At 41.7% G+C, this 22,585-nt stretch overlaps 3 protein-coding genes across 3 annotated transcripts; 2 read left to right on the forward strand and 1 right to left on the reverse strand.

Moving 5' to 3' along the window:
* Positions 1–474: 474 nt before the first annotated feature.
* LOC115667563 (polygalacturonase-like) lies at positions 475–4,222 on the forward strand. Its single transcript, XM_056311654.1, has 9 exons — positions 475–558; positions 847–968; positions 1,769–1,940; positions 2,077–2,100; positions 2,836–3,073; positions 3,251–3,332; positions 3,506–3,614; positions 3,707–3,823; positions 3,995–4,222. Exons 1-9 carry the CDS (start codon positions 475–477, stop codon positions 4,220–4,222), a joined length of 1,176 nt encoding a protein of 391 aa, XP_056167629.1.
* A 3,186-nt stretch (positions 4,223–7,408) lies between these two features.
* Positions 7,409–11,860, reverse strand: LOC115663183 (polygalacturonase ADPG1-like). The gene is made up of 11 exons (XM_056311655.1): positions 11,825–11,860; positions 11,522–11,662; positions 11,217–11,351; positions 10,237–10,371; positions 9,739–9,903; positions 9,572–9,595; positions 8,760–8,967; positions 8,471–8,552; positions 8,180–8,288; positions 7,973–8,089; positions 7,409–7,799 (listed from the first exon to the last, which is right to left on the reverse strand). The coding sequence occupies exons 1-11, from the start codon at positions 11,858–11,860 to the stop codon at positions 7,572–7,574; spliced, it is 1,380 nt and encodes a 459-aa protein (XP_056167630.1). The 3' UTR covers positions 7,409–7,571.
* A 484-nt stretch (positions 11,861–12,344) lies between these two features.
* LOC115667660 (probable polygalacturonase At1g80170) lies at positions 12,345–22,337 on the forward strand. The gene is made up of 10 exons (XM_056311656.1): positions 12,345–12,428; positions 12,717–12,857; positions 13,027–13,161; positions 13,642–13,812; positions 13,949–13,972; positions 14,720–14,927; positions 15,132–15,213; positions 15,387–15,495; positions 15,588–15,704; positions 21,891–22,337. Exons 1-10 carry the CDS (start codon positions 12,345–12,347, stop codon positions 22,335–22,337), a joined length of 1,518 nt encoding a protein of 505 aa, XP_056167631.1.
* The last annotated feature ends 248 nt before the right edge of the window (positions 22,338–22,585 follow it).

Genomic DNA, 22,585 nt, shown 5'->3' on the forward strand with positions numbered 1-22,585 from the left:
CACGCGATCATTTTTAGGAAAACATATTCCAAAACTGTAGGTTTTCCGTGAAATGAACGGACCCTAAAACATAATATTTACAATCTTACAAAAGATACTATCGATCGAAAAGTCGACACGTAATTTTTTTTCGTCAGTAACAATTTACGACGATTGAGTTTAACATTTCTACTGCTCCACGTAAATGAATGACGATGCCAGATAAGTAAAAAAATTTCCCCTCCCTTCTACTGAAATAACAGAAGAGCAAATTTTTTTTTTCTGGAATAAGTGAATGATGATATTCCAAACTTCCGAGAGAGTAATACCATTTGATTGGCTTTCTTGAGCCGTTTCATTTTGCTCCGATAGTCAAAGTATCAGTGTGATTTTACACGTCTGAAGATCAAGATTACGACAGATTATCTCTAAGTGAATGATGATGATGCCCAGATCCACAACCAGACATTCTGTGTGAAGTCAAAGTCAGAAAGAATGGATCACACTGGGCAGCTGCATTCTCTTTCTCTTTCTAGTTTGATTGGATGGTTATGCAGAAGTTTGATTCCTTCCGCTCTGGTACTTTTACAGTTCTACACATGGAAACTACAGATTATACTCCCGCATTTACAAAGTTTTCCCTTCTGAAGCTAAGCACGATCCACTTTAAAATCAACCCCTCGCGTGGCGTGCAGCAATCACTCCCATTCTGCATCTGAAGAAGAGAGCTCAACCGTTCATCTCGCTTCTTTGCATTTGCGATTTGTTGCTTCCCGGAGGAAGTCCTTATGGTAAACCTCTCAAGATGAGCTGCAAATAGCATGTTCTTGGATTTCTTTTTGCGCCTAATATGATTTTTGTGCGCAGGGTTTCTCGATTTCTGTATGTTCCTGGGTCCTGGTTACTGCGCTACCGTTGACATATGAAATCGAGGTCGGTGCTGCTGTCAAAAGGTTCAGCGTGTCCGACAACGGAGCAGTTGGCGATGGGTAGTCCGACGATACCTCGGTATAATTTTCTATTTATATATTTATTAAGACTTTCCGGTGATCGGGTGACACCCGACTAGTTTTTTTGTACCTGTCCATGTCTATAGGCCCATGTAGAAGATTTCGTTGTAACTTAATAATAAGAGATTATATTCAACTAGTCTCATGATTTCCTATTGAAATATGCGTAGGCATTTACAAAGGCGTGGAATGATGCGTGCAACACAGAGGGAAGTGCATCGACCATCACCGTTCCAGAAGGAAAGAAGTACCATTTGAATCCTATCAATTTTGTGGGCCCTTGCAAGTCTAATATCAATCTTGAAGTAAGTTTAATAAAGACAACATATCTCTGTTTCTTTCTTCCCCTTATAAAAGATAAAAACAGATGGTGGTTCTTTCATAGATGAAAGAAAGTCTTTAAGTTCAATGAGATTAGCTTTAATTGCATGGAAAAGTACCGCATCAAGGATTTAGGGTGCATATATTTCGCGAAAAATGAAAAATTTTAGAAGATATTTTCCAAAAAATGATCACTTGGTATCACTCAAAAAAATGAATGATCGACTAAAATATTTTCATCATCCACAAAAATATTTTAGGTATAAATTGTTATCGATAATGAAAATATTTTTCATCAACTAATTATTTCAAACTATATGAAAGATTATTTTTAGAAAAGTATTTTCCAAATCATTCATTTTCTGAAAAAAAAAAAAAAGTAACGCCTTGGTGGACTTTACATATTCAGATCTAATAAAGTTTGTGAGTTCGAAAATCCTCCCTTAATGCGATTGCAGATATCAGGGAAGATCATATCACCAAAAGATCCAAATGCATGGAAGCGGTACGATCCAGCAAAGTGGGTTGACTTTTGAGAAAGTGAATGGGCTCAACATAAGTGGCCCGGGCTTGTTTGATGGATATGGCGATGGCTGGTGGAACATATCCTGCAAGTGGAACACCAAGCCTGTAACGAAAATTCAACCCCTTTTCTGCAAATTCTGATTAAGAATCAAACACTTGTATTTCAAATTTCCGAATTGCAATGCTGCTTCTTTTGTAGTTCTGACACTTCTTATTCTTGTTCGATTTGTTCCGGGACCAGGGATGCAATAAGCTCGCCCCAACTGTAAGTCCTTCGCGGCATTCATGATGCCTTCTCTTCCATTGCTATATATAAGTTGAGTTCTTATGAAGATTCATTAAGGAGAAGAAATACAGATAGGCATGTACATAACATAAGCGTATTGCTTTCTTACTAGTTAATACCCACTTATACATCCAGATTTCTCGCGGTTAACACGATACTAGTTTAGGAAATGATCTGACAGGGTAAAAATTTTGTCGTTCATACACTCGGACTTTAATTAGTAGCCCCTCGATTAAATTAATTTAGTTCCATATAATGTTGCATCATGTAGCTGCCTAATTCTTCTTCTGGTTCAAGTTGACAGATTCAGTCTTAATACACTTCAATCTGGGGATGGTCAGATTTAAGGCCCCAAAATACTGGGATGAGCAACAATTTCTTACCTAGGCTAGAAAATGGTTGAACTCCTTGTCACAAACTCTGCCACTGTTCTCCTCTTTTGGAAATTCAGCTGATTTCTCACCAACTTTTCCTCGTGACAATCGTTCAGGATGATCTTATGTACTCTCGATTAGAACTTGGAAATTGTAAGGACAAATTAAATATTAGGCAGCAATAATAATCTTAACCAACTAGTAGCTATGTTAAAGAAAAGCAGCTTTTGTTAACCAAAGCTGTAAACGAGGAATGTTTCGTCAATATGACATTAAAACTATAGCACTTACGAACAAAAAAAGCTAATGTCTGGTACTTGAATGCCATGGGCTACTGCAGACGCTCCGTATCGAAAAGTGCAATGGAGTGAGTTTGCAAAATCTGCACTTCAAGAACAGTCCTCAGGTGCATGTAACTGTTTATGGAAGCAGCGACGTTCATTTAAAGTTCTTGAACATTTCCGCACCTGACGAGAGCCCCAACACCGACGGAATCCACATTCATGCATCTCATGCTGTCTCTGTTCAATCTTCAACCATAGGCACCGGTAATGCATTGCTTTCCTCTGAGACTATCTGTATGTGTTTTCTTTTGTTGCTTGACTTTTGCTTTTGGGAGAGGGTCAGTCTGATTATCTCAAGACTTTTAGACATTGCATTTCCTTTTCTCTCACAATTTCAGTTGGATTAAAGGGCATGTTGGGTTTGTGAAAATGATTATAACAGTTCATCCCCTTATGGTGTTTCATCAACAGGCGATGATTGCACCTCGATGGGCGATCATATCTCGAATATCAGTATCAATGACATAAAGTGCGGACCTGGTCATGGCATAAGGTAAACACACTGTTACTAACCTAAAAATTGAAGAAAATATTAGGTAGTCATATGGATAAATGGTGCCAAACACGGTAAAAAACTGCAATGCATTTATCAAGGGTTTGTAGCAAGTTGTAAGCTGTGAAGGTGTATTGATGTACTTGATTTGGGTGCAATTTTGCCGGGGACAGCATTGGAAGCTTGGGAAGGGGTGGAAATGAAGTAAGTGTGAGCAACATCAACGTGAAGAACGTTCACTTTCATGGGACAACTAATGGAGCTAGAATTAAAACTTGGCAGGTATGTCCAAGTTTGTCAATACATTCATTTATCTGCGTTAGAAGAAATGGGGTTGGAGTAAAACTGTGAAGTAAAATTTACGAAATTGACAGGTGGGAAGAGGCCGAGTTAGCCAAGTTTTTTTCTCGAATCTCAACTTCACCGCAGTGAAAAACCCCATCATCATAGACCAGTTCTACTGCCATACTCCAAGTGCTTGTCCCAAGACGGTAAGACGAGAATGAATAATCCTTAAAAGATTAAAGTTGATTGAACTGGTGACTATTGTCGGTAATCACGATCACAGACAACGTATACATTCGAAGATTATGTTTCCCAAGGCTTCCGAATTTAGCTTCCTCAGCTGAATTGAACTGAATCATCTGTGAACGTGTTGATAGGACACTGGAGTACAGATAAGCGACATGCATTACCACATGGCATTTGGGACGTCCAGAACGAAAGTGGCCATCAACCTAAATTGCAGCGAAAACGTCCCATGCACCAACATCAACTTGGACACCATCAAACTGGAATCTGCGAGCGGAGGAGAGGAACCCATTTCTAGCTGCAACAATGCCTTTGGAACTGCAAAAGGAACCGTCGAACCCAAGTCCTGCCTTCAGTGATTATGAAAAAGAAAGCTGCCGGTGGTTGAGAACCCAGAAGTAGATCGAGCATGTCTAAAATGTGTACATATCAAAGTGAAAAAACAGAAACTTCTTTTATTGCATTTGTAGATTTGCAAATGTTTTGAGCGCAGACTGACTAGTGTGTATGGGTGCTCATCACCAATGACCACAAATATGAAAGGTGAACTTCCACCTCCACTCTCCTTACCAAAAAAAAAAAAACTTCCACCTCCACTCCAATGAATAAAATGAATGCTTCATTTATTTGCTCGCTACGTATTCTTCGTCCTCATGATACAGTTATTAAATAACTTAACACAGCTTCATGAAGTTATAATTACACGATGAAATGGGAACAGGTTTACAGTATCCAGAGACAGGGAGGACCCATATGGGAACTATAAGAAGGATGCCAGTTGAGGGAAGGGTAAGTCAATATACTCCATTATCTTCAACGCATCGTCTGATATGATGATATATGACCTGAAATTCATGGAAAAGTTTATGTTTCTTGTTTGCTTTGTTTTTTCACCATTATCGAACGGTGGACATTTCTTCAGAATCTCATCTCTAGCTGTGAAGGCGACAAATATTCAAATTGAAGGACTTTCCCATCGCTACTAATATCATCTTAAAATAAAAATAATAAGAGGCCAAACACGTGAGGTAGCCTTCCTCTTCGTTGAGCTTAGGGTTTCGAATCTGTTTCTTCCTTTGTTCCAGATTGCGTAGCGCAGGCTAACCCGAGCGATTGCAGTAAGCTGATCCAGGAATCACAACTCATTAATTTTACTGGCGTTGGTGTTGTAAACTTGATGCTTTTCCTAGCTCGTGGTCATGAACTTGTCTAGTCATTCACCTCATCTGTTTTATCCTGCTTGATGATGCAAAAAGATAGGAATTGCAGGGCCATAGACCATGAGAACGCGTCTTCTTTCTAGCAGTTATTGGGTAGTTTTGTTTATTAGATTTTTTTCCATAGTTATATCTTGTTCTTTGAAACTGGGTTAAATACAAGCATTATATCTGCTTGTATTGTGTATATAGATTGTGCTGTCTGATTTATTTGGACCCCCGGTTTCTGCTGATAGGTCTGAATTTTATGCATTCCACGCGCTACATTCTTCCATTTGTTGGTCTCAGCAGTTGATCGTCCTTCCTCACACTAACTGTTAGGACAAGTCGGTCTGTTAATTAATGGCCTTGCGCCGTGAGCTTCTGTACGTCGAAGAAGTGCCATTCTTCATGCGTTGCTGGTCTTGCTGCACGTTTAACGTGCCCGTTGTATTATTAGTCCGTAGTCAGCACAGAACGGGATAATCTACTGTAATTTGCGAAAATGTTGAACAGAAACAATGGGACGGATTCTCACCTGACTAATTAAGCAGGCGTGCGTACTCATCAGGATGCATCTAATATATGTGGATTCTCAGCCGATAATTGAGCAGGCATGTGTACTTTAGACCTAAGGAGGCCAGCAGGTCTGAGTCAAGGGTGGAGGTTCTTGACCCAAATAATGGAAGTTGGACTTGTCTTCCTGAGCTGAAATCCCCTTGTTTGGAATCTCCTCATTATAGAGAATCTGATGGGTGCTGCTATGAAGTTTCAGCTGTTGCTGTACACAAGACGAATATTATTTTATCGATGTTCTGTATGCGAGTGATCCAGACGGTGGATGGAAGCCACACCTTGAGACAGCGCCTTATTCTATGCGGCTTGCATATCATGTCGACGAGCGACGGTACGCTGTTTCTCTTGGATCAATGACATGGAGGGCTTGCGATTTAAGACCTGGGAAACCTTTCGTCGAAGGAATTGACGTTTCGAATCTGGAGCCACGGTCGACCATGGTGTGGTGCGAGCGTGATCGACAGTTTGCCAATATGGGAAGCCGGTTGTTGACTATCTTGTGTGTAGGTTCTGGTTCCAAGTCCTTCGTGCAGGCTGTTATAGCTCTAAAAAAATTTGAAGAACATAAATTTAACTTGGAAAAACAAATTAATTTCACCTAACATAAACTTAAATAAACATAATTGCTATCATATTCATCATCCTCTCGTGAAACTTTTGCTCCTGGTGCGATTACGATCATCTATGGAACTATCTATATCTAAAAAGTCTACATATTATATATCATCACGGACCAAAAAATGAATGGAAGTTGTCTTTTTCCTATTTAACAAAAAGCATCTTCATCAAATAAGTAAGTTCCAAACTAATACAATGCTCTATTAACACAGTAAAAGTATGTAGTTAAATTTTTTGTCTACATGTCTTTGATAACCATACATACCAATTCTCTTGATTATCCATTTAGTCTATTTATATTTTGTCCGGCTAATTTGCCAAACCATCTCGATATTATATCCTTGAAAGTATTTTATACAACCCAGTAACAATGAAACACCGATCTTATATTGCATTCGGGAAAGAAAGATCAATTTTAATATTTTCATAAAACTTTATCAATTAGTATACTCTATTGCAGTTTTAATTGTTATCTAATCATAAATGGCATCATGGGCCTTCAAACTTGAATGTATAACGTGCATACAGCCCTTTTGGGATTGGAAAGTTCATTCACAACACTGTGTTGATGAATACATGATACAATCCATGGAACAGTGAGCCGCAAGATAGCCCTTCACTTACAAACAGAAAGAAAAGGATATATGTCAAGTTTTGAGGTAGGGCATGAAGTGCCCTCAGATTTTCAAATAAGAGCTTGAAGTGGTTATGTCGGTCTCAAATAAGGACGTGAAATAATCATGGAAGTTTAAATAAGGGACTGACCTTGCCGGTTGCCGGCCGGCTAAATATTCCGACCGATCAAGGGCATTTTTGTCCAAAGACAATTTTAATTATTTTTTCTTTTTTTCTTTTTATTTTTCTCATTTCTTTTTATTTTTCTTTTTAACGAGGGCCCGGCGACCCTCGTTGGCCGCTAGGACAAGGGCCGGCCACAAGCGAGGGTGGCCCTTGCCCATGGCTTTCGAGGGCAACCTCGCCCGGGCAAGGGCCATTGATCATCCGGGAAGTTTGGGCTCTTCTTTGAAATTAACATAACTACTTTAGACACTTATTTAAAATAAAATCCATTTCAGACCCTTATTTGAGAAAATGATGGCACTTCAGGTTCTTATTTGGAATTTTCACTGAGTTTAGATCTTGATGCGTGATAAATAAACAAGGGAAAGCAACAATTTTAACTTCTTATTAAACCATTCACAAATCTTCAAATGCAGGAAATAAAGCTTCAAACTCTTTTCACTTTGATTTGTACACATTTTAGATATGCTCGATCTACTACTGGGTTCTCAACCACCGGCAGCTTTCTTTTTCATAATCATTGAAGGCAGGACTTGGGCTCGACGATTCCTACTGTAGTTCCAAAGGCATTGTTGCAGCTAGAAATGGGTTCCTCTCCTTCGTTCGCAGATTCCAGTTTGATGGTGTCCAAGTTGATGTTGGTGCATGGGACGTTGTTGCTGCAATTTAGGTTGATGGCCACTTTCGTGCTGGACGTCCCGGATGCCATTTGGTAATGCACGTCGCTTATCTGTACTCCCGTTTCCTATCAACACGTCCACACAGATGATTAAGTTCAATTCGGCTGACGAAGCTAAATTCGGAAGCCTTGGCAAACATAATCTTCGAACGTATACGTTGTCCGTGATCGTGATTACCGATGATAGTCACTAGTTCAGTCAACTTTAATCATTTAAGGATTATTCGTTCTCGTCTTACCGTTTTGGGACAAGCATCCCGAGCATCGCAGTAGTACTGGTCAATGATGATGGGGTTTTTCACCGCGGTGAACCTGAGATTCGAGAAAAAAACTTGGCTAACTCGGTCTCTTCCCTCCTGTCAATTTCGTAAATTTTACTTCAGTTTTACTCCAACCTCATTTCTTCTAACGCAGATAAATGAATGTATTGACAAACTCGGACATACCTGCCAAGTTTTAATTCTAGCTCCATTAGTTGACCCGTAAAAGTCGACGTTCTTCACGTCGATGTTGCTGACACTTGCTTCCTCTCCATCCTTTCCCAAGCTTCCAATGCTGTCCCCACCAAAATTGCACCAAAAGCATGTACATTAATACACCTTCACAGCTTACAACTTGCCGCAAACCCATGATAATAGGGTCGCTGTTTTATACCGTGTTTGGCACCATCTATCACGCATGAGTCTACCTGATATTTTCTTAGATGTTTAGGTTTCGTATAGTAACGGTGCATTTACCTTATTCCATGACCAGGTCCACACCGGATGTCAGAAACACTGATATTCGAGGTCTGGTCGCTGATCGAGATGCAATCGTCGCCTGTCGATGAAACACCATAAGGCGATGAAATGTTACATTCATTTTCACAAACGCAACATGTCCTTCAATACAACTGAAATTATGAGAGAAAAGGAATTGAAATGTCTAAAAGTCTTGAGATAATTAGACTGATTCTCTCCCGAAAGCAAATGTCAAGCAACAAAAGAAAACACACACAGATAGTCTCAGAGGAAAGCAATGCATCACCGGTGCCTATAATTGAAGAACGAACAGAGACACCATGAGAAGATCCAATGTGGATTCCGTCGGTGTTGGGGCTCTCCTCGGGTGCGGAAATGTTCAAGGACTTCATGTAAACGTCGCTGCTTCCATAAACAATTAAATGCATCTGAGGACTGTTCTTGAAGTGCAGATCTTGCAAATACACTCCATTGCACTTTTCGATACGGAGCGTCTGCAGTAGCCCATGTCATTCAAGTACCGGACATTAGCTTTTTTCGTTCGAAAGTGCTATAGTTTTAATGTTATATTGACGAAACATTCCCCTTTTACATCTTTTGTTAACAAAAGCTGCTTTTCCTATACATAGCTACTAGTTAGATTAAAATTATTACTGCCTAATATTTAATTTGTCCTTACGATTTTCAAGTTGTAATCGAGAGTACATGAGATTATCTGGGAACAATTGTCACTAACAAACTTACGAGGAAAAATTGGTGAGAAATCAACTGAATTTCCAAAAGAGTAGAACAGTGGCAGAGTTTGTGACAAGGAGTTGAAACTTTTTCTAGCCTAGGTAAGAAATTGTTGCTCGTCACGGTGATCGGGGCATTGAGTCTGGCCATCCCCAGATTGAAGTGTATTGAGACTCAATTTATCAGCTAGAACTAGAGGAACACAGAAGCTGCTACATTGTGCAATGCTATGTGGAAAGACTGGCATAATTTATATGTACGTATCTATTTGCATTTCTTCTCTTAAACGAATCCTCATATAGGACCTTAACTATAAACAGCAATGGAAGAGAGAAAGTATCATGAATATTGCGAGATACTTACAGTCGGCGCGTACGTATTGCATCCCTGGTCCCCAAACAAATCAAACAAGAGAAAGAAGGGTTAGAAGTACAAAAGAAGTAGCATTGCAATTTGGAAATTTGAAATTACAAGCGTTTTGATTCTTAATAAAAAATTTGGAAGAAGAAGAAGGGATGATTTTTCGTTACGGTCGTGGGGTTCAATTTGCAGGAGAGGCCCCACCAGGGCTTGCCATTTCCATCAAATGAGCCCGGCCCACTTATGGTGAGCCCATTTATACTGTCGAAAATCAACCATTGATCCTTCTCCTTCCAAGCACTTGGATCTTTTGGTGCTATGATCTCTCCTAATACCTGCAATCCAATGTAAACGAGGATTATCGAACTCCCAAACCCCATTAGATCGAACATGTAAGTTCGTTAAATCCTAGATCCGGTACTTTTCCATGCAATAAGAGTTGATCTCGTCGACTTGAGACTCTGTTCCGTTTATAAAAGAAACACCATCCATGTCGATATCTTATCTTGAATATGATAATCTAAAAATCTCGAGTTGGCACTTTGGTGCGGAAACAAAATGAGACTATGATCAATCCCCTATTCGCTCGAAAAGGATTCGATAGGTCGATGTATGGACTAAATAAGGGGAAGCAAGAAAAAGAGATATGTTGTCTCTATTTCACTTACTGTGAAATTGATATTCAACTTGCAAGGGCCCGCAAATTCCATAATGTTCAAAAGGTAGGTCTTTCCTTGTGGAACGTCGATGGTCGACGTCCCTTCTTCTGCGTTGCATGCATCATTCCACGCCTTTGTAAATGCCTACGGTTATGTTATGTACATGCCTATATGTATCTCTTCTCCTAAATGAATCTTCTTAAGAACTCAACTGTATATAGCGATAGAAGAGAGAATATCATGAATGCTGCGAAAGACTTACAGTTGGGGCAAGCTTATTGCATCCCTGGTCCCCAAACAAATCGAACATGAAAAAGAAGGGTCAGAACTGCAAAACAAGTAGCATTACAATTCGGAAATTTGAAATACAAATGTTTGATTCTTAATCAAAATTTGCTGAAAAGGGGTTGAAATTTCGTTACTGGCTTGGGGTTCAATTTGCAAGAGATGTTCCACCAGGCATTGCCATATCCATCAAACAAGCCTGGCCCACTAATTGGCTGGAGCGTACCCCTTCCATGCATTTGGATCTTTTGGTGCTATGATCTTCCCTGATACCTGCAATCGCATTGAGGAAGGATTACTCACAAACTTCATTAGATCTGAATGATTAAAGTCCACTAAGGCTTCACTTGTTTGCGAAAAATGAGTAATTTGAAAAATATTTTTCTAAAAATAATCTTTTGTATTATTTAAAATAATTAACCAATTAAAAATGTTTTCATTATCGATAACAATTTATACCAAATATTTTTCGTTTATTCGTTTTTGTAAGCGATATAAAACGATCATTTTTTAAAAATGTTTTCGAAATCCTTCATTTCCCGCAAAACAAACGCACCCTAAATCCTAGATCTAGTACTTTCCATGCAATTAAAGCTAATCGCATTGAACTTAAGACTTTCTTTCATCTATTAAAGAAGCACCATATGTTTTGATCTTTTATAAGTGGAAGAGAGAAAGAGATATGTTGTCTTTATTTTACTTACCGCGAGATTGATATAAGACTTGCAAGGGCCCACAAAATTGATAGGATTTAAATGGTACTTCTTTCCTTGCGGAACGCTGATGGTCGATGCCCCCGCCGTTGAGCTGCATGCATCCTTCCACGCCTTTGTAAATGCCTGCGCGTATTTCAATATCAAATTATGAGATTCATTGAATATGATCTTTTATTGTCACGTCACAACGAAATTCTTTACACGGCCTACATACATGGACTGCTACAAAAAAGTAGTCAAAACTTTACTTAATCTCGGTACGTATAACTAGATAGATCAACATAAAACTATACCGAAGAATCATCGGTGAGCCCATTGCCAACCACTTCATAGTCCGAAACACTGAATGTTTTATTGGCAACACCGACCTTAAATTCATTTGTCAACAATAGTGCAAAAACTAGGATCAACGAACATATAGAAATCGAGAAACCCTACACACAAAAAAGCATGTTAGGGGCTATAAGAATCCTAGTACATGTTTTTTGCAGCTCATTTCAAAAATCATGTTCCAAAAAATGATTGATTATATCGCTTGGAATATTCAGCCAAAGAAAAAATATTTCCATTATCGACAACATTTTATATCTAAATACCTTCGTAAGTGACAAAAATATAATTCGTTCATTCATTTTTGTAGGCGAAGCACGCGATCATTTTTAGGAATACATATTCCAAAACTGTAGGTTTTCCGTGAAACGAACGGACCCTAAAACATAATATTTACAATCTTACAAAAGATACTATCGATCGAAAAGTCGACACGTAATTTTTTTTCGTCAGTAACAATTTACGATGATTGAGTTTAACATTTCTACTGCTCCACATAAATGAATGACGATGCCAGATAAGTAAAAAAATTTCCCCTCCCTTCTACTGAAATAACAGGAAATTTTTTTTTTTCTGGAATAAGTGAATGATGATATTCCAAACTTCCGAGAGAGTAATACCATTTGATTGGCTTTCTTGAGCCGTTTCATTTTGCTCCGATAGTCAAAGTATCAGTGTGATTTTACACGTCTGAAGATCAAGATTACGACAGATTATCTCTAAGTGAATGATGATGATGCCCAGATCCACAACCAGACATTCTGTGTGAAGTCAAAGTCAGAAAGAATGGATCACACTGGGCAGCTGCATTCTCTTTCTCTTTCTAGTTTGATTGGATGGTTATGCAGAAGTTTGATTCCTTCCGCTCTGGTACTTTTACAGTTCTACACATGGAAACTACAGATTATACTCCCGCATTTACAAAGTTTTCCCTTCTGAAGCTAAGCACGATCCACTTTAAAATCAACCCCTCGCGTGGCGTGCAGCAATCACTCCCATTCTGCATCTGAAGAAGAGAGCTCAACCGTTCATCTCGCTTCTTTGCATTTGCGATTTGTTGCTTCCCGGAGGAAGTCCTTATGGTAAACCTCTCAAGATGAGCTGCAAATAGCATGTTCTTGGATTTCTTTTCGTGCCTAATATGATTTTTGTGCGCAGGGTTTCTCGATTTCTGTATGTTCCTGGGTCCTGGTTACTGCGCTACCGTTGACATGTGAAATCGAGGTCGGTGCTGCTGACAAAAGGTTCAGCGTGTCCGACTACGGAGCAGTTGGCGATGGGTGGTCCGACGATACCTCGGTATAATTTTCTATTTATATTTATTAAGACTTTCCGGTGATCGGGTGACACCCGACTAGTTTTTTTGTACCTGTCCATGTCTATAGGCCATGTAGAAGATTTCGTTGTAACTTAATAATAAGAGATTATATTCAACTAGTCTCATGATTTCCTATTGAAATATGCGTAGGCATTTACAAAGGCGTGGAATGATGCGTGCAACACAGAGGGAAGTGCATCGACCATCACCGTTCCAGAAGGAAAGAAGTACCATTTGAATCCTATCAATTTTGTGGGCCCTTGCAAGTCTAATATCAATCTTGAAGTAAGTTTAATAAAGACAACATATCTCTGTTTCTTTCTTCCCCTTATAAAAGATCAAAACAGATGGTGGTTCTTTCATAGATGAAAGAAAGTCTTTAAGTTCAATGAGATTAGCTTTAATTGCATGGAAAAGTACCGCATCAAGGATTTAGGGTGTATATATTTCGCGAAAAATGAAAAATTTTAGAAGACATTTTCCAAAAAATGATCGCTTGGTATCACTAAAAAAAATGAATGATCGACTAAAATATTTTCATCATCCACAAAAATATTTTAGGTATAAATTGCTATCGATAATGAAAATATTTTTCATCAACTAATTTTTCAAACTATATGAAAGATTATTTTTAGAAAAGTATTTTTCAAATCATTCATTTTCTGAAAAAAAAAAAAAAAAAAGTAACGCCTTGGTGGACTTTACATATTCAGATCTAATAAAGTTTGTGAGTTCGAAAATCCTCCTTAATTAATGCGATTGCAGATATCAGGGAAGATCATAGCACCAAAAGATCCAAATGCATGGAAGGGGTACGATCCAGCAAAGTGGTTGACTTTTGAGAAAGTGAATGGGCTCAACATAAGTGGCCCGGGCTTGTTTGATGGATATGGCGATGGCTGGTGGAACATATCCTGCAAATGGAACACCAAGCCTGTAACGAAAATTCAACCCCTTTTCTGCAAATTTTGATTAAGAATCAAACACTTGTATTTCAAATTTCCGAATTGTAATGCTGCTTCTTTTGTAGTTCTGACACTTCTTATTCTTGTTCGATTTGTTCCGGGACCAGGGATGCAATAAGCTCGCCCCAACTGTAAGTCCTTCGCGGCATTCATGATGCCTTGTCTTCCATTGCTATATATAAGTTGAGTTCTTATGAAGATTCATTAAGGAGAAGAAATACAGATAGGCATGTACATAACATAAGCGTATTGCTTTCTTACTAGTTAATACCCACTTATACATCCAGATTTCTCGCGGTTAACGCGATACTAGTTTAGGAAATGATCTGACAGGGTAAAAATTTGTCGTTCATACACTCGGACTTTAATTAGTAGCCCCTCGATTAAATTAATTTAGTTCCATATAATGTTGCATCATGTAGCTGCCTAATTCTTCTTCTGGTTCAAGTTGACAGATTCAGTCTTAATACACTTCAATCTGGGGATGGTCAGATTTAAGGCCCCAAAATACTGGGATGAGCAACAATTTCTTACCTAGGCTAGAAAATGGTTGAACTCCTTGTCACAAACTCTGCCACTGTCCTCCTCTTTTGGAAATTCAGCTGATTTCTCACCAACTTTTCCTCGTAAGTTTGTTGGTGACAATCGTTCAGGATGATCTTATGTACTCTCGATTAGAACTTGGAAATTATAAGGACAAATTAAATATTAGGCAGCAATAATAATCTTAACCAACTAGTAGCTATGTTAAAGAAAAGCAGCTTTTGTTAACCAAAGCTGTAAACGAGGAATGTTTCGTCAATATGACATTAAAACTATAGCACTTACGAACAAAAAAAGCTAATGTCTGGTACTTGAATTGCCATGGGCTACTGCAGACGCTCCGTATCGAAAAGTGCAATGGAGTGAGTTTGCAAAATCTGCACTTCAAGAACAGTCCTCAGGTGCATGTAACTGTTTATGGAAGCAGCGACGTTCATTTGAAGTTCTTGAACATTTCCGCACCTGACGAGAGCCCCAACACCGACGGAATCCACATTCATGCATCTCATGCTGTCTCTGTTCAATCTTCAACCATAGGCACCGGTAATGCATTGCTTTCCTCTGAGACTCTGTATGTGTTTTCTTTTGTTGCTTGACGTTTGCTTTTGGGAGAGGGTCAGTCTGATTATCTCAAGACTTTTAGACATTGCATTCCTTTTCTCTCACAATTTCAGTTGGATTAAAGGGCTTGTTGGGTTCGTGAAAATGATTATAACAGTTCATCCCCTTATGGTGTTTCATCAACAGGCGATGATTGCATCTCGATGGGCGATCATATCTCGAATATCAGTATCAATGACATAAAGTGCGGACCTGGTCATGGCATAAGGTAAACACACTGTTACTAACCTAAAAATGGAAGAAAATATTAGGTAGTCATATGGATAAATGGTGCCAAACACGGTAAAAAACTGCAATGCATTTATCAAGGGTTTGTAGCAAGTTGTAAGCTGTGAAGGTGTATTGATGTACTTGATTTGGGTGCAATTTTGCCGGGGACAGCATTGGAAGCTTGGGAAGGGGTGGAAATGAAGTAAGTGTGAGCAACATCAACGTGAAGAACGTTCACTTTCATGGGACAACTAATGGAGCTAGAATTAAAACTTGGCCGGTATGTCCGAGTTTGTCAATACATTCATTTATCTGCGTTAGAAGAAATGGGGTTGGAGTAAAACTGTGAAGTAAAATTTACGAAATTGACAGGTGGGAAGAGGCCGAGTTAGCCAAGTTTTTTTCTCGAATCTCAACTTCACCGCAGTGAAAAACCCCATCATCATAGACCAGTTCTACTGCCATACTCCAAGTGCTTGTCCCAAGACGGTAAGACGAGAATGAATAATCCTTAAAAGATTAAAGTTGATTGAACTGGTGACTATTGTCGGTAATCACGATCACAGACAACGTATACATTCGAAGATTATGTTTCCCAAGGCTTCCGAATTTAGCTTCCTCAGCTAAATTGAACTGAATCATCTGTGAACGTGTTGATAGGACACTGGAGTACAGATAAGCGACGTGCATTACCACATGGCATTTGGGACGTCCAGCACGAAAGTGGCCATCAAACTAAATTGCAGCGAAAACGTCCCATGCACCAACATCAACTTGGACACCATCAAACTTGTAACAGCCCGAATTTCGATGTAATTCCGGGATCAATAAAACTGATATTAATTCGAATTTCATTTTAGTAAGTCTCGCCCAGAGCTGATCACTCTCGGGATACTAACCAATAGGGTATGGCTAATTAAGAAGCAGTACGTGGACCGGGGAACCTATCGTGAAACGGACACCGATCACGAGAGACGCTGAGGGAATATTTTGGGCCAACGTGGGCCGATCGTAGGAAAGGGTAATGGATTGGGTTTGGCCAAGGCCTACGATGTACAATAGGGACGCGGGTGATTCTGCAAGACCGAAAGTACACGTGGCCAACCAGTCCTGAACTTAAACCGAACGATCGTGACCTCTGGAACTAGTGATAATTTCTCATTCTCTCAATGATCGAGACCATTACGATACGGATAGCCCTAGGTCGATACGCATAATTCCTAAACAGCCGCCCGTTAGTGAGAGACCCTGAAATTGAAAGTTTAGCGAGTTTTGTTCACGGAATTGGGGTCGGATTTCGATGTCGATTTTCGAAGGCTTAAGAGACTATTTTTGGGAATCTGACGTCATATCAAGCTGGCCACACACGTTTGGAGTTAGTACGAGTAAAAATTGAAATTTCGGTCCGGGGATGAAAAATTACGATTTTGCCCCTCGGGACGCCAGCGTTGCTTTTCAAGGCCAAATGAGGTTATTTTTCGAGGCCGACGCCATTTTTGGGTGGCCACGCATACCAGGAGTCGTTATGGCCAAAAATTGGAATTTCGACAAAAATTAGAAAAATAATATTATTTTATTCCCGAAACTTTGGCGTGGATTTTCTAGGGCTTGCGCGATGAATTTCGCGATTCCGACACCGCATTATGTTGGCCACGCTCATGGAGGGTTGGTACGGGTGAAGAATGGAACTTCGCCCCGGGACCGGAAAAATGACGGTTTTGTCGCTGGGCTATTTTTGGTTCCGAATTTTGGGGGATAATTAAGGAAATTAATTAAAATTGGACTTATCCTAATTATGGCAGCAAAGGACCAAAATGCCCTTGAATTATTGGATAAGATTCAATATTAGCCCTTGGATGAGGGGTAAAATTGTTACTTTAGGCTAGATCTTTGACACTTGGCACCCTAGCCCCTATGGTTTGACCAAGATAAGACTCTCTCTCTCTCTCCTCTCACCCTCATCTGGCCAGATCAGTCCTCCCTCTTCTGTAGATCACTCCCCCTCTCTTTTTCCTTTCATTTTTCTCTCTTGTTTGGCCTTGCCGGAGCAAACCGCCGGTCACCGGAGCAAACCGCCGCCGGCCGCCGTGCCCTGCTATCGACCACCACAGCCCCCAGCCTCAGCCTTGCCTTTGTCCGACCCCTTTCTCTCTCCTTTTCTCTCTCTTTCTCTCCCTTTTTCTCTCTCGGGTTAGCACCGCCGCCGCGCCGGAGCCTCAACGCCGCCGCGCCGGAGCCCGATCGGCTGAGCTGCTGCCACTGTGACATTACCGACGTTCGTACGTCACTGTTCATCTCCGTCCGTACGGCATTCCGTACGGTTACTGTTCACCGCCCGTCCGTACAGTCACTGTTCACGCCGTCCGTACGCCGTCGCCAGGAATTCCGCCGCCGGTTTCACTGGTCACCAGTGATCGGCTGCCGTTCCCCGTCGTCGTGACCTTGGATTAAGTGAGTAAAATTCCTAAACCTGGATTAGGACTGATAGTGCGTTTTTCTGGACTGGCTTAGGTAGTATCAGTGTGTATTTCAGACTGGGTTGAGGACTGATTGGTAGAAATTGTTATCGGGAAAATTTAGTGGATTAATGAGAATTATTTGGGGAGATTAATTGGATTAAATGACCAATTTAGGAGCCCATTGGAAAATTATCGGGCATGTCCGGGTTGACTGGTTGTACGTAATTTGTGCTTAATTGTGATTGATTTCGTACTACCATGTCGCATGTCGTGTGGCTGAATTATGTGGAGTGCGATTGACCAATGATTGGTTTGAAATTAATTATTGAATTGTGAATCGCACGTTGGGCCACACGGTATTAATTGGGCCAATTGAGCACGTGTTGTGATATTGAGTGATTGAATTTCATTGGTGCTCATGGTGCATTGCATCGCATAACATGGACACGCATTATGTATGCCTAGAGTGAGGCATGTGGTGGAGTTGTGCGAGAATGCGTGCCTGCCATGAGTGTGTGATCACCTAAAATACCCCGAAGCGTCATACGCTGGGTTCAGATAATAATGAGTTGTGTGATCACCTAAGGACCTTCGAGTCGTGACCTCGGGTCGATACCGTTCTCATGCACTTTGAAGCAGGACGATGCCCGGTACGTCCGAAAGACGACCATCCTCATGCACTTTGAAGCAGGCTCTGGTTCGTAAGGAGATCAGTGTTGCGCCTCATGCACTTTGAAGCAGGCTAGACGCACCGGGCCGTGAATATTGTTGACTCGAGTCGTAATAAATAATAAATTGGGCGATTGCCAGTGTGTCAGTGTGGGCTAGTGGGCCGGGAAATGCATATGACATGTCAACGACATTTGCATGCAGGAACATGCATGGACTGGCATGCGAGTGTGTGAGACTCGGTGCATGAGCATGTGATTGGCGTACGTGTGACTATGTGTGCCACGTATGTACCGTGATGATTATATATTGAACTGTCTAACCTGCAGGGTCAGAGAATCATTGATTATTGTTGTGTTATGGTTTTTAAATATTTGTTTCCGGTCAGGAGATTGCATGCTAGCCTAGCCTAGGTTTAGGGGTTGAACTCACTGAGATTCGTCTCACGGTTGTGTAAACCGAAACTTTTCAGACCCCCGGCCGTAAAGATGGAGAGACCACCGCCTCTTTTTGGGATTCCTGTACAGATTCGGCAGTATACTAGTACCTACCCCTCAGGAAATAGGGAGGCTTTCGTGAGGTATCGATCAGAACTAATTGTCACGCCCCGCACCCTACGAGCGCGCTATCATCCCTCGATGGTCGATCATTGAATGCGACGTCCCAGGCACGTCGCCGACCCAACCCAAACATTAAAGATTAGGCACGCGCGGAAACAAATAGAAACAACCCAGACAATTAATAATGACAAGGGGTAGCAATAGCACGAAACAATAATTCCAAATACACATCAAAAGGGAACAGTGGTGGGATATCCTACTTCGCTATACAAAAGAGGGGCACACAAAATATGAGGTAACTTGACCCATCCTCCATCCCCGAGATACCCTGGTGGCGTCTCCAATCAATTACGATCGCGGATCTGAAAATGGTTATATAATAACCGTGAGAATACATCTCAATAAGCAGACAACCTAAACCCTACATAGGCCAATGCGTACCCAGACAAATCTAAAAAATGCAATCTAACTATTCACATAACAAATTTCACATAATGTACTTACCTTGCCTCAAATCACACGCCAACTCTGCACATTAGTCAAATCACTATATTGCAATAACATTTCACGTACTTATCACAATTACTCGAGCGTCATTCACACGTACATTCACCAATTCAATTAGGAACAATACACATGCGCATTCATCTAAATTTTTCATGACCCGGGTCAACACCCCACAGGTCCTTTCTCGCCACCCGCGTCAACACGCTCCAGGCTGGCAGCCCTCCGATCAATCTGGGCTTTGTCCCGCGTCAACACGCTCCAGGACCTTTCTCACGACCCGGGTCAACACCCTACAGGTCCTTTCTTACAACCCGGGTCAACACCCTATAGGTTGGCAGCCCTCCGATCAATCCGGGCTTGGTCAAGCAAATACATACGCCACATAATTCAATCAATTACCATGTCAATCACATATTCAAATATCGTTATATTATGCTTAATCGCCACTCATTCTAGTCACATCAAGCCACAGTTCACATAATAGGCGTCAATCTAACCACGAACAAACAACACGAACCGTCGCCAAGCGGACGTTAAATCATACAAGAACATCCAATGAACTTAACATAATTTCCAGCACTAATGACCACCAATCCAGCCATGATTTCAACAATAAACCACCTCATTTCGGCCCACAATCCGACCCATTCACTCACCCCGAAACCCGCCACCAATTTAGCATCAACCGACACAAAAATCAGCATTAAACCGTCATAAAATCAGCACCAAACAGCCGCACAATTAGCCTCACTAACACGCCATTCCGATATAACATAGCTAATATTTCATTCCATAGATTACCCAACATCAGCTCATCGAACTGGCCATTCCCCGAGCCAAAAATCAATCATAAATCTCGCAATGACCAACCACTAAACAGCCAAGATTCCGCCCGCACATCGCTCTACTCGACTCATAAAACAACCTATCACGATCGCCATTCGAAAATCGCCGCACCAGCCATCGAATCCTCCCCCTCAATTCAGCCACAAATAAACAACCCGAACAATCGCCAATCGAGCATTGAATCACACACAAATAACTAATAAACTCGACATAATTTTCCAGCATCATGCGACCTTCAAACCAGCCATAAAATCAGCGATAAACCACCTCGATTTAGCCCATACTCCAGTCCATTCGTTTACCTCGAGCCAGCCCACAATTCAGCCACCAAGTCGCACTAAACGGTCATTAAATCAGCCCCGAACAGCCCCTAATCAGCCGCCAATCTCACCCTAAATGACCCATAAACAAGTCTAATAATACGCAAAGTCCTAGACAAGGTTTAGGGTGTCGCTTACCTCGACTTGAGCAAGAAAACGAGGCTGGATAGCGGGGTAAATCGTCGGGACAGCCGCAGCGGCGGCGATCGGCGAGGCTCTCGGCCACGGCCGGGCGACGGCGGCGGCAAGGGAGCTCCGGTCGAGGCAGCAACAGCGAACAACAGTAGGGGCGAGCAGGGGCCTCGCCGGAACAGCAGCAGCTCCGGCGACGGCAGGCGACGGGAGAGAAACAGGGGAAGGAAGCAGCAGCAATGTCGTTGGGATTGTGGCAAGGCGGGCGGCGACGAGTTGGACGGAACAGAAGTAGCAACATCGTCGGGACAGCAGAAACTCCGGCGACGGCGGACGACGCGCGACGGAAGGGGTCAGGAAGCGAGATCTGGAACAGAGGGGGAGAGAGAGCTCACGGCGGAGGGGAAACGACCGAGGGGTGGTGGTGGCGGTGGCGATGTCGACGGTGGCTGGAGCGGCGGTGGGCGGCGGTGGCTGGGCTGGTTGCTGGCAAGGTGTGGTCGAGCGAGCAGCAAGCAGGAGTAGAAGCAAGAAGCAGCGGCGTCGGGAGCAAGCCAGCGAAGGAGAAGAAGAAGGGAAGAAAAGAATGGAAAAGAAGAAAAGAAAAGAAAAAGAAGAAGAGAGGAAATGATGGTAGCTGGTGGTGTCAGACGCAAAGGGGGGCAGCGTGCGCAGGGGAAAAAGGTGACCGGGGAGAGAGAGAAATAAATGTTCATTCAAATAATTATTGCGATTCAACGGCCCACATTTAAAATTGAAAACGCTCTAGCGGTCCAAATTAATCCTAGAATATAATAAGGGACAAAGGTCAAATTAATTAAATCAAACTACCCCGAGGGAGGTCTACTAGTCCAAATTCGCACCCGGTCAAAAATCCACTTTTCACATATTCCGGGCAATCTCGAGGCTGGCCTCAATAGTATCGACACCGTCCAATTAAATTCGTCCTGGAACTCCGAGATATTCGACACCAAAGTTTGGGCTCTAATTAACGGCCAAATTCGATCGAGTGCGTTTCTAGCGAAATCTCTAATTTAAAAATAAAATAACCGAGAGTGATCAGTTCCCGGGCGAGATTTTACTATAAGCACACTGACGAATTACACGTTTTATAAATCCCAAAAATGGGCCGAAATTCGGAATGTCACACTAATTGTGAATATAGGCGAGTATTTTTACCAGAAGCAGGAGTACGTGGCGTGGTGCCACCGGAATGCCAATGGAAATGAGGGAGAGCCCCTCAGGATCTTTGATATCCCGGTCGATGGTGTTGGGTTGTTACACCCAATTATAGCTGATGGTGAGGTGATAAACCCTGAGGTCACGCCCGAGTGGATGAGGCAGGAGGAAGAGATGGATGAGGAGCCCGATGTACTAGTGGAGGACCCCGAGCCTATGGATGAGGAGGAGGATGACGAACCCGAGGCCATGGAGCAGGACGGAGAGGTTGCAGAGCTGGGATTAGACGAGGAGGGGTTCGAGATTTACCTGGACCCGGAGTTGGAGCTGGACTCCGAGGACGAGCGAGCTCAGGCTATGGATTCAGATGAGTCAGGGACTAGCAAGGATGCCTCCGAGGAGCTGTTAGATGATTCTGGTGAGTCGTTTGATCCTGACTGGGAGCCATAGAGTCGTCCCATGTCCTTAGCTAGTAGTGAGGGCCACTACTTTTTGGACTGTAGCCCTCTTCCCAAGTTTTAGCCTAACCTCCCTAGCCGCTTACCATTTTTTGACAAAGTGGCTACTGATCGTGTGTACCTTTTGTTTGTACTTGTAAATATTGTACAAATGATTTTTAATAGCAATATAAATGTGTAATTATTTTCTACGATGGTGTTTGATGTATGGCTATCCTTGGCTCATATTGTAGTTGTCTG

Source organism: Syzygium oleosum, unplaced genomic scaffold, assembly GCF_021117445.2.
Source record: "Syzygium oleosum isolate NSW1041296 unplaced genomic scaffold, Sole_v2.1 Sole_v2.05, whole genome shotgun sequence".
NCBI lineage: Eukaryota > Viridiplantae > Streptophyta > Magnoliopsida > Myrtales > Myrtaceae > Syzygium > Syzygium oleosum.